Source organism: Lissotriton helveticus, chromosome 7 (genome assembly GCF_964261635.1).
Source record: "Lissotriton helveticus chromosome 7, aLisHel1.1, whole genome shotgun sequence".
NCBI lineage: Eukaryota > Metazoa > Chordata > Amphibia > Caudata > Salamandridae > Lissotriton > Lissotriton helveticus.
The window spans coordinates 641,385,534-641,411,809 of NC_136068.1; the positions used below are offsets into that span (position 1 = coordinate 641,385,534).

The 26,276-nt window shown below is 49.5% G+C and overlaps 1 protein-coding gene across 1 annotated transcript in view; it reads left to right on the forward strand.

Annotated features, from left to right (window-relative positions):
• The window catches only part of LOC144768884 (ras-related protein Rab-35-like), a 178,491-nt gene that overhangs the window by 80,704 nt on the left and 71,511 nt on the right, over positions 1 to 26,276 (forward strand). Inside the window, exon 2 of the mRNA XM_078652896.1 lies at positions 6,720 to 6,770. Within this exon, the coding sequence (XP_078509022.1) occupies positions 6,720 to 6,770 (51 nt within the window). The remainder of the gene's footprint in view (positions 1 to 6,719; positions 6,771 to 26,276) is intronic.

The following is a 26,276-nucleotide window of genomic DNA, read 5'->3' on the forward strand; positions in this document are numbered from 1 at the left end:
CCCTATCGCCCTGTCCAACGCCTCCTTCAACTGTACCACATAAAGTTCCATCCCGTACCTGGACAAATGTACCCCATCCTCCAAGAAAAAATATATGGCTCCATACGTTAGCTCCGGGTGCTCCATTCTGCCCACCCCTTCTTTCTCACAAAAGGTCCTCATCTCCCTGTTGATCTTCCTCCTAGTTCTGTCAATCGCCCCCGGCCTCACTGCCCCCCTCCAGCATCTCCTCGGAATAAACTCAGACCAGATAATGTGACACCCCGCCCACTGCCTCTTGATTTCCAACAGATCCCTCCGCATTTGTTTCACCAGAGCCAAGCCCTTACATTGCACCAGGTCGTTTTCACCCAGATGAACCACTAAAACATCCGGGCACACCCCTCCCCGAACAACGTTATTTAAAACCGGCACCAACTCGTGCCAACGCATACCCCCTTTTCCTCTCCAATGGCACTGAAACAACTGTTCATCTAATTCCAGGTTCAGGTGCCTGCATTTATCCCATTCGGCCTTTTCCGCTCTTTTTACAAAAGAATGCCCCACCACATAAATGGACACTGCCGCCGCCGTAGGCCCCGCCACTGCACCTGAAAAGAGACACATGTAAGCAGCAAGTCCACACACCCACTCATTCCACCACTACCCCTCGCAACCTGACGTATGTCTTAAAACAATCCGATTTCCAGCGCCCCAACCGCTTTATGTCCTCCTTCCCCCAACCCCGGCGCGCCGCCTCCGTCGCCGCCCCGATACGGAAAGAATGCGTCCCGAAAGCTTTTGGATCCTCACCCATAGACCGCAGGGCGTGCCGCAGGACCCATAGCAACTGCGCGGCCGTCACACGTCCCGCCTCTCCCCTGTCAAAACCTCCGCACCCGACTGCGCTCCACTGGCCGCCAACCGCCTCCCCCACTCCACCGGACTCACCGCCTCCTTGTCCCCCGGACCCAGTACCACCCACGTGCCCCTCTCCCGCTGATCGGTCTTGGAACGTCGAAGCCGCACGGCGACCTCCCTACCCCGAAACTCCACGTCCCCCCACTTCAATCCCGCCTGCCCCCTCAAACCCACCAGCTCTGACACCCGAAAGCCCCCAAAATACAACCACGACATCAACGTAGAAAACCGCACCGCCTCCTCCTGATCTCTACACACCACCGGCAACCGACTCAGCAACCCCTCCAACATTGCCTCCGTAATGGGCCGTCTCTGCCGCACCCGGGCCCCCTTCTCTCTCTCCCAACCCTCCAGAAGACGCCCTCCCAATTCCCCCGCCGAGGGAGCATAGCCCCATCAAAGCTTGCCCATAAACGCCACACCCGCCAGTTTACCCGCAATGGTCACTCTCGCCAGACCTCTGTCCATCAACCCCAGCATGAATTGTACCACCTGTTCCTCCCGACGCCACTTGTCCCGCTGCCTTACCGCTCCAAAACGCAGAAACTCCAGCCAGGCCTGTTCATAACTCTTCCACGTGGACACCGCCACTGACGACCTCACCAATCGAACGACCCGCGCTCTCCCACTAACCACATCTCCTCCGGCACCTCCGTCTTGACCGCCTCCGTGGCTAGCCCATGGAATCTCTGCCACTGTTGACGAGACAAAGCATCCGCAATGTCATTGTCCACTCCCGGCACATGTTGTGCCCGAAACAAGATATTGTTTTCCAGGCACCGCAACACAAACACGCGCATCAGCTTCAGCACCTGAGGTTCCCTCGCAGACTGCCGGTTCACCACCTGCACCACCGACATATTGTCCACCCTGAACAACACGCGCCTGTGCGCCAACTCACGCGCCCACACTGTCACAGCCACCACCAGCGGGAACAACTCCAAGAAAGCAATGCTTCTCCCCCCCGCTTGCCACTGCTCCGCGCACCACCGGCCCGCCCAGTAGAGTCCGAAACCGCCGACTCCCGCCGCATCCGATGACATCGTCACGTCCCACTCCCACTCTTCCGGCGGCGCCATGGGAACCCCGTTGAATCTCTCCAAAAAAGCTAACCACATGCACAGATCTTCTCTCGCGCCCGCCGGCAGCCGTACGTGGTGATGAGGCATCGACAACCCCGACAAAGCCAGTCCCAACCGTCGACAAAAGGTCCGCCCCGCCCGCACCACGCGGCACGCGAAATTCAAGTGCCCCAACAACACCTGTACCTCCCGCACCAACACCTTCCGTTTGGCCAACATGTCCCTCACCAGAACCACCATCGCTGACCTCTTGTCTTCCGGCAGGCGTGCTTCCATGGCCGCTGAGTCGAGCTCAATCCCGAGGAACGACAGCACCGTGCTGGGCCCCTGTGTCTTCTCTGGCGCCAAAGGCACCCCCAGGTAATTCATCAGGTCCATAAAACTACTCAGCTGTTGCTGGCAGTCCGTTGAACCGGGGCTACCCACCAGGAAGAAGTCGTCCAGATAATGCGTAATCGCCTCAGAGCCTGTGCGCCAGGAAAACGCCCACTGCAAGAAAGAACTGAAACGCTCGAACAAGGCACATGACACGGAGCACCCCATCGGAAGCGCTCTGTCCACAAAAATTAACCCGTCCAGCTGTATTCCCAGCAACTGATGATCCTCTGGGTGAACCGGCAGCAGTCTGAATGCCGACTTTACATCGCATTTTGCCATGAGCGCCCCTCGTCCCGCCGTCGTCACCAGTTTTCTCGCAACGTCCACGGACGAGTATGACACCGACGCCAAGTCTGCTGATATAAAATCGTTCACCACCGCGCCCTCCGGCCACGAGAGATGTTGAATCAAGCGAAATTGACCCTGCTCTTTCTTTGGCACCACTCCAATGGGTGAAATGATCAGATCCTCCAACGGCGCCACCTCAAAAGGTCCCACCATCCTCCCCTCTCTCACTTCTTTGAAAAGCTTCTCCCGGACGATGCCCTTGTGTGCGTTCACAGACTTCAGGTTCTCCGCCCAACGAGCAATCCGCGGACCCTCGTACCCCAACCGGAAACCCTCCCTGAAACCCCGACGCAGCACCGACGCATCATCCGCCCGCGGATAAACCTCCAAGAGGGGTTCCAACCGGTCCAGCCTAACCGGTGTACGAGCCTTTTCCCAAGGTACTCGCACCCCCCCTTCCCCCCCCTCTCCCCCTGCCTGGCACGGGAGCCGGGTATGTGCCCTGCGTGGGGCCTCCCCAAAGCCCCCAGCAACGCCATTCTGGATGGCGTTTTCCACAAGAGGAGCACTCGTGCTTAAATTTGCACGTCTGCCGGAGACAGGAACCCCTGTTGAAATCCCAGCAGGCCCCCCCGCTCTGGAAGCTCCCGGCTCCCCCCGGTCCCACCCCCCCACGGGTGGGGCGAGCCGAAAAGGGTGTGGAAGCCAGTGGCAAACCACTTGCCGTGTAGATAGTGCGGCCAAATTTCGCCCCACTCATTGTCTGCTGATAAAGGTCCGCATCCAACTCCCCCCACTTAGCCTCCGGGTCCGACGCCATGCGCGCCCTAAACTCCTCGTCGTAATGCGACCACGCATTGCCACCGTAAGTCACTTGCGCCCTCCGCACTACATCCATGTACTTGAACAGCGCGACTGCTCTGTCAGGATACTTCTCACAATAGACGCTCGCATAGATTAAGAACGCCGCTGACCAATTCTCAATAGTAACCGGCACCCTCGGCCGCCGCGCCAATTCCTGTTCCTCTTCCTTCGACCCCTCTTTGGCCATCAATTCCCGATGCAACAACCGAAAGATCTCGACATACTCCCCCTTCCATATCTTCTCCCTGGTCGCCAATGACAAATGCGCCCCCAACGGCTTCGCCACTCCCATGTACGGCAGTTTCTTAACCGGAACGTCGCAGCTCTTTCGCCCCGGCACTCGACGCAGCCGACCCACCTAAAGCCACGTCCGTCCCAGCGGTCCCCACCGCCGCGCTCGCCACCGGACCCTCGCCATTCCCTTTCGCTCCGACACTCGCCGCCACTAACTCACTAGAGGACCCGCTCGACCCCGCACTCCCCGCCGACCCGCAAACCGCCTCCGTACACACACCGGCATCCATCACATACCTACCCTTCACCAGTCTCACTGTATCCCCACCCTCCGCATCCGTCCCAACCGACACGTGGTGTCCTCCTACACCACTCCCTCCCGCCTTGCCTCCTTGAGGCGTGCCCAAGCCACACCCCGACCCCGTACTGGTCTTACCTGGCGTCAAGGCTGGCGTCCTCACCGGATCCCGCCGCCTAACCAGATCATCAGGGGGGGCCGTCACTCGCGGCACCACTTGCCGGGGGCAGTCCTGTAAAACACTGGCAACAACGTTACAAACCTCCCCGGCCTCCCGCAGCTCCCCTTCTTCCTCCGACTCCAGCTCCGCCCCCCCTGCCCCCTCTACCACAATCCTACCAGGAGATACCCTGCTCTAGCTCTACACTCCGTCATCAAGGCCCCTAGGTCCACACTCACTCTCCGTCTACCCTCATGTTGGTAATCAGAAGAAACCGCTGCCTCGTTGCTCCATCCCCGTCCCCCGGCGGCCGGATCGACCCATCGGGAGGGGGGCGCCGGAGAGCTACTTTCCGTCCATCTTCTTTCGGACCACCCCAGGTCCCTCGTTGGAGCGCGACCGCCCGTACTAGGCAGAGCCGGCCCATCCACTCGGCGGGGTGGAGCCGCATGCTGCTCACCCGAGCCCCTCCCCCACTGCTCCTGCCAAGAGAAAAACGGGGAAGTCCAGCAAGCCGGGGCAAAACCATCTCCACTACCTCCCCAACCGCCTCTCCCCCCTGCCGCAGAATGTCCTCCCCGCCACGCCGGGCGACCCCCCATCCACTCTCCCCCCACCCCCAGCTTCCTACCCCGCCCGGACCGCCCCACGCGCCCCCTCCCATACCCCCCCACGCGCCCCCTCCCATACCCCCCACCCACCCCAACCACGCAACTCCCCCCCCCTGCTCCCCCCCGCACCCTCAAAACTACCCTCACCTCCGCTGGGTCCCCCAAAAAACCTCCCCCACCTCCTTCCGCCCCCACCCCCCGTCGCATCCCCTAACCCCCCACCTGCACCCTCCTGCCCCCTTGTGCACCCCCTCCCCCCATCACCCCCCGCCCCCCACCCCGCGGTGAACTCCTACCGCCTGACGGGTTATACTGTTCCTCCTCAGATTCCTCCACCTCCTGCCCACTCTCACCCCCCACCCCCTCCTCCTCCTCCCCCTCAGTATCCTCAATTAACAGTGGGGACACCCCTCCAGCCCCCTCAACACCTCCCTGCACTGCCCCCCCTGGTCCCCCTTGTACCCCCTCCAAAAGCCCCTCGCCCCCCTCCCCCTCTAATCCCCCCCCTACCTCAACCACCGTCTGCCCCAGCCCCCCGGCTCCCCCCCCCTCGTGCCCTCCCTCCACCCCCGCATTCGCGTCCTCTGTGTGCACACCCGATCCTCCTGGGCCATCCCCCCCCCGCCCCCCCGTCATGCCTAACCTCCCCCAGCCCCACGACATCCCCCACAAACACCAGGGGCGCCTTCCTGCCTGGACCGCGCTTCTTCCCCGGAGCCTTCCTGCGCTTCGGCGCACCAGCCGCTTGTAGGCCGCCACCGCGCGCTGCCCTCTTCACAGCTCCCGCCCCCTCCCCCTTACGCGCACGTGACCTCGGCGGGTCACAGGCAACCACAGCCGCCGCGGCGCCATCAGCAGCGCGCCGCGGTGGCCTTACCCGCACTCCGCTACAGAGTAGATCGGTCCTGCCCGCCTCTTCAAGTAGGCGCAGCGCCTCCTGCACCCGAGGATCAGCTAACGCGTCCGCCGCCATTTCAGGTATTTCGCGTCAACCGCCGCCTCCTCGCACCACAGCCCGTCACTTCGCCTGAAACCTACTGGAAACCACCCGTACCGCTCCAATCACCGCCGCTGTCCTGAAAGGCTTAACAAAACACGATCGCCCTCCACACTACCCCAAGTACGCACTAATACTACAAATTCACAAAAAAAACCCTACACCTCCCCGGCTGCTGGGTCACTGTCCCATCAAATGGTGACCAGTGACCCAAAATGGCCGTTTAAGTACCCTCCCAGCCCAAAAGAAGCCCAAAAACCGCCGCCAAGCCCAACCAGCCCAATATCCCTTCCTGTGTCCTCTTTTTATTATTCCCCCTCCCCTACCTCCCGGAGCCCCAAAATCCCCGGGGGGGGGGGGGGGGGGGGGCGAGCCTCCCTCCGGTCGGCCACCCCCCCCCCCCCCCCCCCCCCGCAAAGCCCCAATCTACTTACGGTAACACAGTTCAGGGCCAGTAGACTAGGACAGGGGAAATCTGGTTTACTTTATGGTTTTGAGAGAATCTGGTAATCTGAGGTTTGGTTAATGACCCAAACACCGGAAATGGAACGCCCCTGCATGGGTGGGGAGAACGCAGAGACGTCACTTCTGCCCGCTGGGTCGGGTAAAAAAAGAGCTACAATAGTTAGAGGCATAGGGCACGGTCTGCACCCACCTCCAGGGTGCACTGGTGCATACTTGTCCAGACAGCCCGTCTCCGCTCGGATATGTTCGAAAGTCTATCTTGCCCTTTCTTTTCATTGTAGTAGGTTTGCTGCAGTCCTGCTTGCTCCGTAGATTGTCTTTTGTTGTATGTGTCTAAGATCTTCAGTTTAATTTGTGTGTGTCGAAGATTTTCGGCGCACGTCCGGTGCGCTGTGCTCTGTTTTGCCCTGTTTAAGACCCTGTTTCTTTTCTCACTCCATAGGTGTCGGGAAGAGCAGTCTGTTGCTTCGGTTTGCAGATAACACTTTCTCCGGTAAGTGCGCACTCGTCACTTCCTCCTCAGTAATTACTCACTTCCACGCCTGCTTATTTTGGATGTTGTACAAAAAAAATGCCGTCGGTGGCATAAAATGTGGAAACTGTGGGCGGCTAATGGTTGGCGAACAGCCTACATACCTCAGTTTCCTCATTTGAAAAAATTCAGTGACTTCAAAAGCGGCCTCTTTCCAGCATTGAGAACTATTTAAAGCTTAACCAAAGCCAGTCATTTGCACTTTGGCAAGCTAGTGCGGTCATTAATTTTTATTTTTGTTTTTTCTTTGCAGTCATCTCGCCCCCCAAAAATAAAATGCTGCATTCTAAACCACCGTCTCTATAAACTTGCAATACACATTTTAAATTTAAACATGAACTGTTTCTTACAATTTCAGTTGAACAGCATATATGTTTTCCTCTAGATTAGTCTATTTTTCAAAGAATCCCATTTTAGTTGTGAAACGCATCACACGAAATTGAGATTTTTATTGTTGCAAAGAAAAGGTACTATTGGCTTTGAATTACTGTAATCTGAAATCCTAGTTTAAACACGCAAGGATAACATAAAAGAATAAGTACGGATAAAGAATGGAAACAGAAAAGCATTGGCAAAATGTTGGCTCACCTTCACTGGCACTGTAGTGCAATTCTTTCTAGACCGATATGACACCGTAATTGGGGGGAAATGCTCGCAGTGCATGAGAGCTAATGACTCCAGTAGGCTGACCCCCAGGCTGTTTACTGTGATGGGGGAGGAAACAAACCGTGAATCACAGTTCAGCAGTCCAATAAATGAATAGACTGACCCAAAACTCTACGTGATTGTTAGTATTTAAAAAAAACCAAACAATTTTATTACATTAGGTTGGTGAGACGTCCATAGCTGTCTCTAGGCCTGATCTAAACATAAATCTATACGTTTTATTGGATGCCTGCTGGAGGGAAAGTAGGAAGGTTATTACAGAATGACTATATTCCAGACCCTGCATCTTTCCAGCATTGGGACAAAGTTGGAGGGGTATAAAATCCTGTTTTTTGGCACGTCTTACGTGATGAGGATGAATCAATGATTATTTTTCCTTGGAAAATGGGGAAAAGTACACCAGGGTAAAAGTAATGAAGTTATCAATCATTGGTAAATTCCAATCCATGCTGATTCATGGTCTATTTATTGATACAAGAGCCCGTAATCAAGTGATTCTAAAGGGTCAGAATCACTGATGTTGCGTAAGTGGAACCAGAACAGCCAACATGTGTTTCGCCCTCTTTTTTGGCATACAAGCCTGGGGCTTTCTCAAGGCTTAAATTATCAGTAGAAGTGCGGTTGTGGCGTCATTAGTGCTTTATTGTCCTGTTATTCAATGTTCCGTAAAGTACATAATAGCCGTCTTATCAGGCAGGTCTGGTATGAGGTCTGTGATTAATCCCTAATCTGTACTGTACGGAACATTGAATAGCAGGACAATAATGCACTAATGATGCCACAACCCCACTTATACTGATAATTCATGCCTTGAGAAAGCCCCAGGCTTTTGTGCCAAATAAAGCGGGCGAAACACGTGTTGGCTGTTCGTGTTCCTCTCATCATTGAATGGAATTTACAGATTTTTGATAACTTCATTAATTTTGCCTTGGTGTACTTAAACTATCTTTCCAGTATTACTGGGAGGGATATGGGAATGTTACAGCTGCACTGTCTAGATGTTGGGTGTACAAATGCCTCTTTACAATAGAGCAGCCCTTCAGCCACAGTGTCAGCTTATTGAGGGATGAGGCAGAAAACCATTTGTAACATTAGAGTCTTTCCTCTACCTGATGATTCTGTGGAAGTCGTACCCATCTTTAAAACAATGTCCACTTCTCCGGAACACATAAGATGGATGCCTACCAAGGACTCCAGCGGGGTCCATTTTGGTAACTGGATGATGCAACACTTTGCTTTGTGTATTGCCACATTTCACAAGTGGTTTAGAGGTGTGGTTTCCCAACCTTTTTAGAACCACTGCCCATTTTTTAAAACCACAAATTTTCACCACCCACACACCTTTTAACTGACTTACGACATAAGCATTGGTGATGTTTTTTTATTTACATTTTTTAATTAACCCCTTCGCTGCGGGGGTTATTCCCCCGCAGTGGTGGGGAGGAGGGGGGCGCGCACGGCGCTCGCACGCTCATGACTAGCTCAGCTCGTGACGAGCTCAGCTCATCACAGGTGCATTACCTGCCGTGGAACGCTCGCACAGCAGGGGAATTATCCCCGCGTGTGAGCGTTCCACGGCTCATGACGAGCTGAGCTCGTCATGAGCACCGGAGCGCCGTGGCTCATGACGAGCTCAGCTCGTAATGAGCATGGGAGGGGTTAATGTAACTAAAGCATTGTGTGAAAAGCACATAATCATTTACAAAAATTTTCCATTGAAATGGTCATTAACTTTGCACAGACATACAGTTTTACTGATTGAACTATATAGCACTCTAATGATAATGTGTGGAGATGGGTTTCGGTGTATATTTATTATTTGTGCATCGAACGGTAAATAGTCTTTTTTTTTTTAACCTATTAAAACTCTGCTTCCACATCACTTTAAAATTACAAAAACGTGCTTTATTTCTGCTTTCCTAAGTGATGAATGCATACAGTTCATTTACAGGAATTTACATGTTTAGAGTAAGCATCAATGTGTCAGAAGCTAATGCTTGACATTTGACCTCTGTCTTAGGAGCATTGTCAGGTGTGACAAGATAAACGCAGAATTTAAAGGCATCTTTATTTATTGCTTGGATTTTCCCGACCCACAAAAATCATTTCACTACCCACAGCTTGGGAAATCCTGTTTTAGAGACACTGCCCATGTCCACATTCGTATGGAGTATATATAGACCGAAGTGAACAAAACCACTTTGGCATCCCTCCTGCTCTCGCTGGCTGAAATAATACAACAAACAACAAACCCAATACAGTGCAGAAAAGGCCCCTTTAATGAGCTAGGACTGTGCATTACAACATAAAGGAAGCACTTGGCTCCCTTGCCTTACCTTCTGCGTCTGACCAAACTGTGAATATAAATCAACCCTGAAGTCGCCCTCCTCCCGTAAGTGACCCTCCATTTCTGTCTACCAGCCCCTTACACTCCTCTGTTCCACCCCACCCCTAATCCCACTGACGACCCAACAACTTTTCTTTCTTGTGACCTGTGCATAATAATTCCTACCCTAGCAGTCCTATACGCCTTCTTCATCTGGTCGCTCCCTTCTTGTGATTATAGGTCCACTGCCTTTCCCAATACCTACGAATTAATTGCCAATTTGATGGACTTGACCTGTCCTACCTTCAATACCCTTCGACATTCTGCTTGCTGATTTTCTTAGTCCTTCTAGGCATTACTTGTCTTTCAGCTGGCTGGATCTCTGTGCCCCATGCCTTTCGATCTGCACAGTGATCGGGCCAATCCTTTTATACTCTTCCCTACCAATGAATCCGCCTTAAAATCTTCAAATAACCGTCTCCCCGTGGGAAACACTGTTAACCGCCCATTGTCTTGAAAATAAACTATCCACCATCTTGCTAATAGGCATAGAAATGTTTGAAAGTTGGTACCCTATACCATCGATTGGCACTGAAATAATACTGATGATGAAGTGTGTACTAATAACAATAAGCCCATCTCATTATCCTTTGCGTGACTGCAGTGACGTAACAAACTCCCCTGCAGCCCCCGCGGTTCTGGGGGTCCCCATACTCTGTGGGGCCCCACAGGCACTGGCAGGCCCCTGGCCAGCGAGCTTTGGACTCGGTCTGGACCATGTGGGGGCCCCCTGCATGTACTTTTTAGGGGTGCACCCTCCAGGTACGTAACGCCTCTGAGTGACTGCCGGCATGCTTTCCCCTTAAAGTAGACACACACTATCCTTCTATTTTCTTTAAGTAACGCAGCCTACCTTCCTTCCGGCACAAATGATGGCATTGGAACATTCATTTGTTCATGGATTATAATGTCTTTTTATCTTTGAGGCCCCCTTCCATACCCTGCTGCACCACACTTACTTCAACACATTTGTCTCCCACGCCCCAATGCCTGTAACCCCAGTTTTAATTCTCCTTGAGTGTCTTTAAACCAACCAGAAACATTTGCCTATCCATTATTCCCCTCCCCCCTCACTCCATAGCCCTTCCACTGGACCCTGCAGTGCAACTGCTGCCCCTTCTCTCATTCACTGTCCTATAGCCAACGTGCACCTTATTAACCCTAAAACCGAAGTACTCCCCACAAGAGCCCTCCCCATTTTCTCTCTTACCTCCTTGGACCCTTCAGTAGCCCCATGTCCACACAGACGTCAGATGTCTTCTTCCATCAGAATTATCCTCAGCGACCTGTAGGATGCAACAAAGTAGGGAAAGGAAGAAAACAGAAGGAAAACCCATGTGAACTCCTCACAACCTACTAAGGTCACCCCTGACCTCTAGGGGTATCCTTTCTGTACCTTGTGGCCACGTCTATCTATCTGTTATTTCTCTTACCCTCCTGCGGTGACTCCCTTTATGCCTGACCCCTTTAATACCTATGTAGCTTGGACAAGATACTACTTTTCCCCTCAACTAAGGTACTACATTTTTCGGACTATGAGAGATGGCAAATTACAGCTATTCTCCGCTCCGCCAAACAGAGCAACTTCTGTACACATCTTTGTCTAGTCTTGGATCACAACACAGATTGTACCTATACACCAATGTGTTAACTATCGCTAACCTCCAGCTTTAACTACTACATGACCATAGAAAACCTCCCCGAGGGGCATCTCATCCATATTTGCTGTTCTCGCCTCACTGAAACATTGCAGGGCCCACTTTTCTCTTGAAAATGGATAAGCTGCCTCTTTACCACACTCCAAAAAACCAACATTGCCCCTGATCTCCCTTCCCCTACAGGATTTGGGGCTTCTCCGGTGATACTAATCTGGTGTCATCCAGAAAATCCAGGACGTACAGGTGTTTTTGTCACAGAGTGTTTAATGGTGGTTTTGTGACTATTTTTAGTCCTTTTCTCGCTATCTCTCAATGTTTCATTCTGAGGATAGTTTTGTAGCATTTCTTCCCGACTCTGCTTGGCTGGGGGGCTAAATGCGCATCCAAGGCAAGCCTGCCAGGGACTTTCCGGGACCAGCGCCAGGATGGCCTCCTGCATTCCGCAACCTCTAGTCATTGGCACTGGTAGACATGTATTGCTTTGACCTGTGTCGATCTTTGTAGAGTGACTCTTTTCAACTGGGGTTAAATACCAATATTTAGTTACGCTGGACTTTTCGTGTTTCGGCTCCTTCACCCCCGCCACACTTCCTCCACCATTTCACAATTTTGGAGAGACCTTATCTTCTCAAGTCGTCGGATCACCGTCCTAAGCCCTAGCTCTTTAACTTATTGCTAGAAATGCTGCAAAGCACACATAGGGAACTGTTAACTAGTTTAGACATCTTTCACTTCAATCACGTTTGCATTTCAGTTGTCCGCTTTTGGAATGGTACCAATCCACATATGTCTGAAATGCTGACTCTCATGTCCTATTTTGACCAACCACCATTACTCAAAAACAGAGTCGTGTTACCTTTATGTATATAACTAGCAGCCCGTCCTGACGTTGTCCGGGCATGCTGTAGCCGACACCACTGTACCTTAACACGCTCCAGCCGCGAACGTGTTTTTCCGGTGTTCGCTCCATCCCCGAACGTGTTTGGCCGCCCCAGCGTGTTTGGCAGCCCCAACCTACGCCCCTGCAATATGCGAACGTGTGTATTCGCTCCATCCCCGAATGTGTTTGGCCTCTCCAGCCTACGCCACTTAGACGCGCAACATCGCGTCAACGTCCAACGCCCACAACAATGCTTAAAGGACCCGCCCACTCATATTGGAAAGCTTGTCCCACACAGAACCCTTCTCTTTTGCCGAACCCCACAACGCACACGCCCACAGCGGACTACTTTTCACAAAACGTTCTTTTCCCCTTCTAATGCATATGTTGGGCTGCTGTATAGCCTATGACCATCTGCTGATACTGTAGTTTGCAATGCTGTGTTGGGTGTTGCGATTGGTGCTGTAGTTCTTGAGCTTACCCGCCTCAAAGGTTTGGGCTCTCTCTTTATTATATTAGTATAGATATAGATGAACTCCATTTGAAAAATCGCAAAATACAGACATTTTTGCCTACTTGTGTATTATTAGGCATTCACTGATCATTTTTCTCCAACATGCTCCTCTGGCTGCTGCATTGTCTCCTCTGGCTCATCTACCCTTTGGGATGCTGTTCCAAATTTTCCTATTCTGCTGACTGTCTAAACCAGATTTGCAAGTTATTGGACTTCAGTATTTTTATCCAATGATCTTTCTTGTCCAGAGCGTCACAAATTGATGGATAATTTTTCAGGCAGAAGTAGCGTCCATTGCTTTTCTCATGGCCTCCCTGGTCAAACCACTTCAAACGATTATCTCTGTGTTGCATAAATAATATCAGGCGGTTCTTCTTACTCTAGTCTTTCGTAATCCGAGCTTTTATAGCGTGTACTTCCACAAATTAATATGGAGGTTAAATAGAAGAATCTCTTGCTGCCTCACCTGGTCACGAGATGCTCGCAGCACAGACTTAACATGTCACTTATTGCTCATTGCTCAGGTGGCTAGGTCATTAATTTGCTAGAATGGTTATTGTGTACCCTGATTAATGATTGGAGCTCCTAACTCGGACTGACGTCGCCTCCCAATCGTATTCTTCTATACCTAGGGTAGGAAAGCAACTACTGCAAACGATTCAAAAGAACAGTAGGCACAATTGAGTCTACGTACAGCTGCTGAGAGAAGATGACAAGTGGTAATGGAGAGATCTATATCTCCCGCTATACCCATCAAATAAAGCTTAACTAGTGGACTTTGTCCAAACTAAACTAACTTAATAGTGCCAGTTCATTTCTGAGGTTGGTTTCTTAGGAAGAAGTATTAAAAAGAATGAAACCGAGAAACTCAGCAGACTTCTCGCTCATCAACTGTATGAGGACCTAGCCATGTTATCTTTTGAATAAAATTCAAGCAATTCATACGCATCCCCCAAGAATGAGGAACACCAGGCTGACTGGCTCAGGACCGGCCATGACCTCCTTAATATTATCAATCGACTCATGCCACTTGTTCCATAGAGCAGGCTTTGGTGTACAGCCGGACTCAAGTCCACCCACAGTGTTCGAGGCATGTGGGCTGCTAAATTCATATCTATTGCATAGATCGCCGCCTAGTGTTGGGTCCGGATGATTGCACATTGTTGTCCTGGAAGAGTCTTCGAAGTATCACGAGATAGGTGGCTCCTCCCCTGGACTACAGTGCGCATTGGCATCGACTCCATCCCCAGATTGTTTTTTTCCGCCATTGGGTTCGGATGTGATTTCGACGTCTCCTGTTCGGAATCGATAAAACAACTTTTGAAGGCCTCACGGCTTTCTTTACTTCGTCGGTATTGTTAGAGTTCGGTCTCGTGTGTACTCCAACTCTTCGAGTCGGATAACTGTGGAGTCGGGTGACTCTTCGGTCATCGAGGCCCTGTCGACGCGGCAAGACCCAGACGACGCTACGATGGAACGAAGCCCGTTCAAGTACTGTCCCGTGTGCGGTTCGAAATACCCGCACATCGACGTGCATCCTGTATGCAACAAGTGCCTGTCGCCGGACCACAACGAGGCCAACTGTATGGCCTGTTCCAAATTCAGGTCGAAGAAGACGCTCAAGATTCGTCGTGTGGCGCGCCTCGAGGCCCAGCGATCTGCACCAGCGCCTGTCGACATCTTTACAGACCCCGAAGCAGACGATCAAGAGCTTCACCTGCAGATCTCACCTTCATTGGCGGAGGTCGAGGCCGACTACGGGGAACCCATCGAGAGCCTGGACCTGTACGAAACCGTCGAGGAGGTAGGGGACGACGAGGAAGTTTATGGGGCCGCTGAAGATAGCTCGGAGGAAGAGCTATGCCCCGTGCGTACAATTAATAAGGCTCAGGTCACGGGATCGCCACTCGGCCTTACCCACGACCCTACTCCTCGATCCTCGGCCCCGCCTCCTGGCCCGGCTACGGACACGACTACGGAGCCTCCATCGCACAAATCGAAACCGAAACCTTCGGAATCGAAAACTACAAAGATGGCCGACACTCCATCGAAACCGAAGACGTCTGGGACTGCATCGGCGCCGTCGTCTTCGGAGGCCTCAAAGCCGAAGAAGGCTGTCGAACAGGCTAAGGTACCGAAAGGGGCCAAAGAGACCAGCTCGAAGAAGGTCGTCGAGCCAGTGTCGTCGAAGTCGAAGAAGACTGTCGAGATTCCTTCAGCGAAAACTGCCGCACCAACAGGCACGCGGACAGTCGGAACGGCGTCAGCAAAGGGCACCGAGCCGAAGTCTGGAGCCCCAACGCCGAAGGACAAATCCGCTGCTTCAACGTCAGCGACGTCGACGACTAAGGCCGGGACGGGGGACCGGAGCACAGCTGTCGAAGGTGCATCCGCGCCTCCGCCGCACAAAAACATATCGTCGACGCATGGGTCTTCCCCTGTGGGTGGACAGAGGTCGTCGGTCGGCTCGACGAAGCCATCCGCTTCGTTTACAAAGCAAGTCACGGACTCCCTGAACCGAATAAAGGACAAGGCGTCAGAGCAGAAAAAACACTCGGTGCCGAAGCAGAGTGTTCCACTGGACAAGACTTCGATGCGATCCTCTACACTCTACCGCCAAAGGTGGCGCCGAAGGCTTTTGCACCTCGTACGGTGACCGAGGAATCAGTGGCTCAGCTAACGGGAGGTTTTGGTCGACCACCCTTGCCTGACGAACATTCGGAGCAGTTTATCGACACCGACACTGGTACGTTAACCCTCTACAAAAGGAAAATTACAGCACAGCCTGTAGAACCCTATGTCATACCTCTAAAAAAGAAACAGCCTGCACCAGACACGCCGGACCTTGTTGAACCCATCCCTCAAGGGCCTGGGAGGAGTCCTACACCGTCACCCACTGGATCCAATGGAGATGAGGGTGACCAAGATGAGCAGTATAACTTCCCTGAAAATACTGACCCGGATGAGCAGCAAGAATCATGGATACACTCTGGTGATCAGGGGGACCAACAGCTGGTCAGTGACCCACATCTGTATGGTGTTTAAACTTCTCCAACTGAAGACTCTGCGGCATTTAATGCCTTAATTGAAAGGGCAGCTTCAAACCACAAAGTTGAGATGCATGCCGACCCAGTGGAAGTTGACTTTTCATTTGATACTTTTTCGGCATCAGAAAAAACAGTGAAGACACTTCCAATGCTTAAGGGGGTTCTCAAGCATGCCACAGACATTTTCAAGGAACCCACCAGAGCCAGAGTGGTGAACCCACGTATTGAAAAGAAATACAGGCTGGCACCTGGTGACCCTACTTATATTCGGGGACAGTTGCCTCTAGACTCTTTGGTGGTCTCCAATGCCCGCAAGAGGGCAAATTCACAGACAAAGGGTGAAGCTCCTCCCCCGGACAAAGAGTCTAAAGTGCTGGAGGCAGGGGGCAAAAGGGTGGCTGCGCAGGCAGCCAACATATGGCGCATTTCTAACACTCAAGCCCTGTTAGCCAGGTATGATAGGGCGCACTATGACACCTTAGAGCAGCTCTTACAACACCTTCCAGACCAGTTTAAAGAAGGAGCTGAGACGCTGATACAAGAGGGCAAGCTCATTTCTAACGCTGCGATTAAATGTGCGCTAGATGTTGCTAATACAGCTGCAAGAGCAATAAACACTAGTGTTATGTTAAGGCGTCAGGCGTGGCTCCGCATCTCAGGGTTCAAGCCTGAGATACAAACGACTATCCTCAACCAGCCCGTCAATCCAGACAGACTGTTTGGCCCAGAGGTTGATACCACCCTCGAAAAGATAAAAAAAGATACTGAAACGGCTAAATCCATGGGGGCGCTTCAGTCTCCGCAATACAGAGGGAACACTTTTCGTCACTCAGGTGCACGGGGTGTTGCCAGAGGACACTTGGCACAGCAGTCGCATTTCAACAAGGGAGGCGCCCAGGCCTCGTACCCAAAACAGAATAGAGGTGGTTACAGAGGAAACAGCGCAAAGGGCAGAGGCAGAGGCAACAATAATTCCCGTTCCTCTGCTGCCAACAAACAGTGACTCCCTGTCACTGCCCCCCGACCATCCAACACCTGTCGGGGGGAGACTCCAGCAGTTCCTGCCAGTCTGGAAATCCATCACCACAGACAGGTGGGTCAGGAAACTTATCCAATACGGCTACTGTTTAGAGCTAACATCCACTCCACCCAACATACCCCCAAGACAACGTCCTATGTCAGCAGAGCACTTGCACTTATTGCAGCAAGAAGTCCTGGTGATGCTGCAAAAAGGCGCAATAGAGCTCGTGCCGGTGGAGGAAGAAGGCACAGGGGTTTACTCCCTGTACTTCTTAATCCCCAAAAAGGACGGCTCGCTCAGGCCCATTCTAGACCTACGCCCCCTCAACCTGTACATACTCTCAGAACATTTTCACATGTTAACACTACAGCAGGTTCTACCATTGTTAAACCAGGGGGACTTCCTCGCAACCTTGGACCTCAAGGATGCTTATTTTCACATACCACTCCACCCGTCCCACAGAAAGTACCTCAGGTTCACCATACAAAACAGGCATTACCAGTTCAAGGTCCTGCCCTTCGGGGTAACCACTGCCCCCAGAGTGTTCACGAAGTGTCTGGCAACCGTGGCGGCGCACCTCAGGAGACAAAACATACATGTCTATCCTTACCTAGACGACTGGCTCGTTCAAGCAAAGTCGGAACAGCAGTGCGCCGCGGACATGTCCCACACAATTCACCTCCTTCACCGTCTGGGGTTTTCGTTAAACTATCCAAAGTCGCACCTCCAGCCAGCCCATGTGCGGCAGTATCTTGGCGCGACAATCAATACTCTGACAGCTACGGCTCAGCCAAACCAGGTGAGGATCGACAACATCCAGTCGCTCATCCGAAGGTTCAGACCGCAAAACTCACTCCCGGCGAGAGTGTTCATGCAGTTGATAGGCATGATGGCCTCCTGCATCTTCATTGTCCCGCACGCACGGTTGCATATGCGTCCGCTCCAAGAATGCTTGGCGCATCAGTGGACTCAGGCTCAAGGACAGTTAAAAGACCTAGTGTTGGTCACCGGTCGGGCGTACAACTCTCTGCATTGGTGGAATCCACACAACCTTTGCAAGGGCCAACCGTTCCAGGAGCCTGTGCCACAGATTATCCTAACAACGGACGCTTCTCTCCAGGGGTGGGGAGCTCATGTGCTCCACTACACTGTGCAGGGACTATGGACGACGCAGCAAAAGAAGATGCACATCAACTATCTGGAATTGATGGCAATCTTCATGGCACTCAAATCCTTCAAAATACATCTGTTCAACAAAGTAGTGTTAATCCGGACGGACAACAGGAGGTACGCACTCTCCACAGCTGTCTCACCTGGCTCAGAGCATGTGGAAGTGGGCCATTCAGAGGAACATCTTCCTCATGGCGGAACACCTCCCGGGCACAGACAATCAGATGGCAGATCTGCTCAGCAGGTACAGCCATCAAATGCACGAGTGGGAGATACATCCATCAGTACTCCACCCGTACTTTCAACAGTGGGGTCATCCAGAGATAGACCTGTTTGCCACAAGGGAAAACGCAAAATGCCAACACTTTGCCGCCAGGTTCCCTCACCCACAGTCGCAGGGAAATGCGATATGTATGAACTGGTCAGGCAGATTTGCGTACGCTTTTCCCCCAGCACCTCTGATACCGCTGGTGGCAAGAAAGCTAAAGCAACACTCGATGACACTCATCCTAGTTGCTCCAACGTGGGCACGCCAACCATGGTACACCACGTTTCTCGAACTCTCCGTGGTACCGCATCAAAGGCTGCACCTCACACCCAGGCTCTTGACGCAGAACCATGGCGACATTCAGCACCCAGATCCGCGACAGCTCAATCTGGCGATCTGGCTCCTGAGGTCTTAGAGTTTGGCTACCTCAACCTGCCTCCTGAATGCATGGACATCATCAGGGAGGCACGGAAGCCCACTACAAGAGCTTGCTATGCAGCAAAATGGAAGCGGTTTGTCATTTATTGTACAGCACACAACATTAACCCGCTGGATGCATCCATTCCTAACATCATCTGCTATTTGTTACATCTTTACAAATGCAATCTAGCGTATGCTTCCATTCGGATACACTTATCCACCATAGCGGCTTATCTTCAAAACAGGCAGCATCTCTCTGTTTTCAGGGTGCCTGCCATTAAAGCTTTTCTAGAAGGACTGAAGCGGGTCATTCCTCCCAGGACCCCACCCGCTCCAGTATGGAATCTCAACGTGGTCCTCACTAGGTTGATGGGCCCACCTTTTGAGCCTCTACATTCATGTGAGATTCAGTTCTTGACATGGAAAGTGGCTTTCCTTATTGCTATCACGTCTCTAAGGCGTGTTAGTGAGCTACAAGCGCTCACAATACAAGAGCCGTTTATACAAGTGCATTCAAACAGGGTAGTGCTCCGCACTAACCCCAAGTTCCTTCCGAAGGTGGTGTCACAGTTTCATGTCAATCAAACCATTGAACTGCCCGCATTCTTTCCAAACCCAGAAACAGTAGCAGAAAGAATGCTCCACACGCTAGACGTTAAAAGGGCATTGATGTACTATATTGACAGAACACAACCCTTTAGGAAGACACAGCAACTTTTTGTTGCCTTCTCCGCACAGCACAAAGGCAACGCTATTTCCAAAGCTGGAATAGCCAGGTGGATCGTTAAATGCATTCAGATTTGTTATCAGAAGGCTAAACGCACTTTAACGGTCCCCCCCCCAGGGCGCACTCCACACGCAAACTGGGGGCCTCCATGGCATTCCTAGGTAACATTCCTTTAGAGGACAATTCTAGAGCAGCCACGTGGGCTACACCACATACATTTACCAAACATTACTGTGTAGATGTGCACTCCAAACAGCAGGCAGCTGTGGGACAGGCTGTTCTCAAAACTCTTTTTCAGACTTCTGCAGCTGGCACGGGCGGCCGCCGTTCATGAGGGGACTGCTATGTATTCTATGCAATAGATATGAATTTAGCAGCCCACATGCCTCGAACTGAATATGCTACTTACCAGTATGCATCTGTTCTTGGCATGTAGGGCTGCTAACATTCATATTGCCCGCCCTCCTCCCCGGCGCCTGTAGCAGCTGCAGACTACTTCATGCATTTCATCACTAGCATGGACATCGTTTACACTATCGCACTCCATATTTGCCACAATGGCTAAAAACAATCTGGGGATGGAGTCGATGCCCATGCGCACTGTAGTCCAGGGGAGGAGCCACCTATCTCGTGATACTTCGAAGACTCTTCCAGGACAACAATGTGCAATCATCCGGACCCAACACTAGGCGGCGATCTATGCAATAGATATGAATGTTAGCAGCCCTACATGCCAAGAACAGATGCATACTGGTAAGTAGCATATTCAGTATCATGTATAAACTTTAAATCAGGCCCTATTTTTCTATTGGCTAATGGCATTTCTTTAATTTTAGTAGTTTTTGTTTATCACTGAAGCGTGCCACTTCAGAGCCATTTCTGTTCGCTCACTAGTGGAGTCTACCTCCAGAATTCGTTCAGTCCAAGACCTGCGGGTGGAGGGGATGGCTCCTTCAGTCCTTGTGTGGCTAACACTGAAGACTCCAGGTCTTGGATACATTTCTTGGATGGTGAGGAACCGTCTCTGCGTTTGCAGGGGGAAGGGTTGGCTCCTTTTAGTCACTGATATGTTAAATATTTTTTTTTAATCTGAGGTTTTCTGGTCTTTTAACTTGTTGCAGTTAAGTAGATTTCATAAAGATTGATCACCTGTGTTTCAAAGGCGAGGGACTAATACAGTGAGTGATCTTTCTCATGATTTATTCATCTGTGATGGCTGGGGTAGAGGTGGGATACAGTCCTGGACCTCGAATTTCTCGAAGGTGGGCAGTAGCATTGCAGATTTAGCATATTGGCGGCCTTTCCTTTGGAAGGACTTGTGCAAGGGACAGAGTAACGAATTCCTTTGAGGAAAATGCATTTTCCCCACTCGTTCCTCGCGACCCTTTTCGTAATCCTCTTAACTTTATCCTAACACAAGCCATTTGTTACGCACATACCTAGCTGACCAACTGAGGCCTTGAGGTAGAACCTTGCTCTTTGATGCACTTACTCCTTTTTATGTCAGATTGCTTTTTACAAAAACTCTTTCCAGAATTTTGTTCTTATGAGCTAAACCTAAAATGAGCTACAACTATTTTTCTTCACAGTGATTTCTATGTAATAGTAAGTATTCATAGCCGTTATTTGCATTGATCATCACAATAGCATAGTACTCCCTTCTCTAAGGCATACAGTTGGGGACAACGAGGTGAAATTCAGGCTTTGTGTCAGGTGCACACTGTGTTGCTGGAGGGCGTGGGTCTAGAGGTGGACGTACAGAAATATTAGCATATTCCGGAAAGGTTGGGGAGGTGGGGGGTTTTGGATCCCGGATTCAACTCTCGAAAAATCTACTACATTTGAGACATGAATACACTTATAAAGAGGGGGAAAACAAACGCCCACATACAGGAATCAAAACTACTAATGGCCTCTGCGCAAGGGAAAACCTGACCACCACAACAACTGTTTCTTCCTATGCATGCACTAATTAAAACACTTATAGACACAAAAACTCTAAAAGCGCTGCACATTGAATAAGAAATACCCCCAAAAATCCCAGTCAGTGAGGAGACCACAAAACTTGTATACACCTGATGGCACCTGCATATACTCCATGAAGAAACAATTGTGAAACCGACATAACAACAAGTGTTCAGAAACTAACAAAAAACATGAAAAAAAATCCATACTCAATACAGCCCTGAAAAAAGACACACCTGTAAATACATTAGCAGGCACTCAACGTGGGGATGGAGTCTCCTATAAACAGTTGCAAATATGTGGTCTGTGTGGCGAACTCAGCGGTGGAAGCATGGTAGCAACGTTGTGTGGTTGCTCCTTTGTAGTCTATAAAATGGAGATGGTGTAGTGATGTGGGGATTTGTAGTTGGGAGGCAGCTGCTCGGGTGAGCTCTTGGAATGACCATCTTTAGACTTACCCTTAAATTGAGGCCCACACTTTGTGTTTGGGCAGTAACCTTGGCTACGAAGTAACGTCACTCAAAGACATCCAACAGGCAGTCACAAGTCTAGTTCATCAAGTTGAAAGGACAGGACCAGTGTCCATTCAAAGAGTCTTTTATTTATTCCCCAGTATTTTCTTGTTTAGAATGTATATTACTTTTTTATTGTAAGTTCCCTAAATATCTGTATTGTTGTTATATGTGCTGCATTTCATACATTGTCACTTTTGTGTCGTTTCACCTCATTGTATGACTTGATGATTTTCATTGTAAAGCGTTCTCGAGCATGTTTGCAATAAGTAAAATTGCCTAAATAAAATAAACCAAATGGTTGTCTAGGAAAGAAATTTCAGAGAATGGAAAACAGTTTATCTTAACTATGGATGCCTCCACCAACTATATTCTGGGACACCCAAATGCGCACATTTCAGGATCTCAATGGATATGCAAATCCTTTGCATGTTTGTAAACTATCAAGAATGAGTTTTTCCCAGCAAAATGGAAGTATTAGTCTACGAACTGAATCCGAATTCATTCCTGAGCTGTGTACCTTGTAATGATAAAACTGGGAAAAGTTGAGTGAGCATTGGATTGCGACAAGGATGCGTTACTGCGGATGACAGTTATTTGTAACTCCAGAGATAAACTGTGTTATGGGGCAGAGGAAGTGGTACTCAAAAATCCCAACAGACTGAGCCAATTGCGCAGAATTTATGAGGTGTCGAAGCGCTTTTCGGCAGGTAGGAGGTTACTCCGGAACCCAAAAAGGATTAGTGGGGAATTAGTATAGTGCAATATTAAATTAATTGGATTGAAAAGGATAGAGGAGGGATAAAAGAGGGAAGGGTCTAGAAAGTGTTTTTTTTAATTTTTTTTATATAGGCATGTCTACAGCCCACAATCTACCATTGGCAGGACATCTCAATGCATTTAATAGTTTGGGGTGACTTTAGTAGGGGACATTTCTATCTACTTTAAAACAAGTTCGGGTCCTAACAATACTGAAAATCACTGGAACCCCTCAGAGTCAGTTAGTTAGTTGGAGGGTGATGAGCATGATTCCTGCCTTATTGAAAGTAGTGTACTTGAGAAAGGCGCGACTGCTTATTGGGAACGGCAGTAGGCCTTGACTCTAAAAGGCCGAGCTGTTAACTTTGCCAGTACTTTTCGACAATGGCACACTTGCATGAAAAAGCATGCGCACATAGCTGGCAATCTAGAATTGGGTTTTTCTAATAAAAAAAATTAAAAAAACATTCCACGACGGTTGCTAGTGTTCACACGTGTCACCAGGGAGTTGTGCATGTGTCATGACTCGTGCTTGCATCATGACCAATTTAGATTTAGAAATCTAGCACCCATAAGGGGTGTAGAATTTTATAAAATATCTACTTGCCGAAGGGACATTATGCTTCAGAAATCCACTTGTCCCTTTTGGTACTATGCAGGGTGTGGATTCTAGCAAGGCACTGATTTGCCCACATTTCTGCAAATCTATGTACAGGGTCTAGAAGTAGGTGCAAAGTTGTTAGTTGAAAGTATACTTGTGGCAAGGTCAGAAGTAGAACTTTTTCCAGGATGGGAAAAAAGGGGTTGTTTAAATTTTTCAGTTAACGTAGAATAAATATGACCCGACATAGCATGTGTATTTGTAAAGCGCACTTACACCCCAGGGGCTCTTTGTACTGAAATAATAATGTTTTTGTTATACAACTTAATGATGCTCTTTTTATCGACCTTAAAAGGATGAAAGTCTGAGTGGACCCACCAGGAATCAAATGTATTACCATGTATATTTGCTCATCCGAAAACGAAATTCACAAAAGTTTGATAGGGCTTTCTAGGCATATTTTTGTGAATTCCTGAAAGTTGTAAATCTGCGCCAATGCAAGGATATACCTGCAGGTGCACTTTTGTGTCTTACTTTAAAAAATGACCCCTATCTTGCTTTCATGGTTTTCCTTTATTTTAAATATATAAATTGGCATACATCAAACACATTTTAATATAATATGCCTCAGAAAATATGGTATCTAAAGTTGCCAAAGAGCTTAGCAAAAATCTTTTTTTTCAATTTGCTTTCTTGTGTATTTTATTTTGCAAGTAAAAAATTCACCAATCCTCCGTTCAGGATAAAAAAGTTTAACATGAATTTGCAATGCAATAGGTCTCGCATTTTAGAAACTTTGACCTATTGGTATTGTAAATGACAATGCCTTTTATTATTGCAGGTTTTTTTAAACGCATAAATAAAAGGCATTGTCATTTACAATGCCAATAGCTTATAATTTCGCAATTGCGAGACCTATTTGCATTGCAAATGCTTGTTAGAGTTGGAAAAAAGTTATCATTTTCTAAAGTACATTACAAAGAGCATTTTGCAGTCGCAAACTCAAAATCAAGGTGTTTGCAACACTAAAAATGCTTTGACTATCTTGATCTTAGAGAGGTGAGATTTTTTTTTAAGTGGCTGCTGTTAATAAAAGGATATAAAAATAAATTGGAATTATGTCCGATTGCTCCCCTGAGCTCTTTAACAGACAGTGTACTGTCCCAAATAAAAATTTCCAGATGTCCATCGTCCGGAGTGAGAAACTGTTCTTGCTATATTGTCATTTACATAGCATGCAATCTACTATTGTTATTGTATTGCAACACACGTGGTAACCGGTGAATGAATTTTCATTCAGTTCTGAGATGATAACATCAAATATTTCTTTGCTATTGCATCCTGGGACCTGCAGTTTTAAGTTTCATTATCAACACAAACTCACATATTGTGATTTAAAAAAAACCAAAAAAAAACCAAGACTGTAGATGACCACATTGCACCACTTTTAATCTTGGGCAACTAACAGTTGGTAAACATGAGTCAAGCATACGTTATACATAAACACACTGCAAAGAAATAAATGTCATATAAGGGTAAAAAAAGATGTTGCATACATACGAGTGTTTGCCTAAACAAAGCCTAAGTGTGCCCAGGGGTGGTGTCTGTGTTATAAGGTGGCGGCCAATGAGAGTGAGTCAGAGCTGCACTGCATACTACAAATGCCAGAGGCTTGAGACACCACGAGCTAGGCTGTTTCCCTAGACAGCTTCTCTCCGTGATTAGCCCGATTTCTCCGCTTCAACCCACTATTGTAACTGCACCATTACTTCAGTGCGAGTGTGCTGGTCAAAATACGCTAGACCAGGTACCCAAGACTGCATACATGCAGACCCTGGCACCAGACCAGGCGCCTTAGCTCTTCAAACTAAAGCGATTCTTTCATTCTCCAAGCCAGAGGCAGCATGGAAAGGCATATTGTCTGTGAAACACCCCGTGCAGGCCCCCTTACATTACTTCGTGCACTTAGCCCAGTGTACATAACCTGTGCTCACTGACACTGACTTGGTGGCCTTTCGCAAAGGCATACTCTACCATGTTGTGCCTGCAGGAAGAGAAACAATATAAAGAAAATAGTTCTTACAGACTTAAGAACACCTACCATGTAACAAACGAAGTAAAAGGGCCAGTCGCCATGGGAGGTTGCAAATGAAGACAAGGTGGTACTAAGGAGGGACTAACGATCCGCTTTACGAATCAGAAACCAGCATTTATGAAGGACAATGACACAAGTCAATGAAAAATATGTGCGGAGAGTGGATGGGGCTTCTATTCCCTACTCCACTACAACCGGTCTAGCAGCGCATGCGTGCGGACTTTAGGCTCGACCTAAAAAATTGTGAAAAAGTGCACATAAAGCATAAAACGTCGATTCGTATTACGATTAATTAGTCAAGCGCCTTCCTCCCTCCCCTTTTAATATTTAACTCTGCTGCACCCCGCATTAAGTCAGACGTGTCTTTAACATGCAGTGCTTACTTGAGGAGATTAAGGAGCCGCTGCCTTTAAAAGTCCACTCACTTCATTTATATTAAGCAGTGGTGGGGGAAGCAAATCTGAGGCTAGTGCTTTCACAAGGCCCAGGCCCTTTCTGGTGCTGCACCTGCGCCCTGGATTTGTTCCATTGTCTTTCATTCAAAAATGTGGCTGCTGTCTCAGGTGTCACCTGAGCTTTGTTTCAGCGACCCGACCTGCAAGCCCCTTCAAACACTGCACCTTTCTGTATCAAATCCCGGCGCGCCCAACAAATCCTGCGCGCTCCGGGGCTCGCGGCTGCTGTGCGAGGTGCCTAGCAATGACTGCGGTTTGAATTAAAGCGCTGGACTTGCAGCTTATTTACAAAGCACTCGGTAGGAGTAAGTTGCATTAAGGTG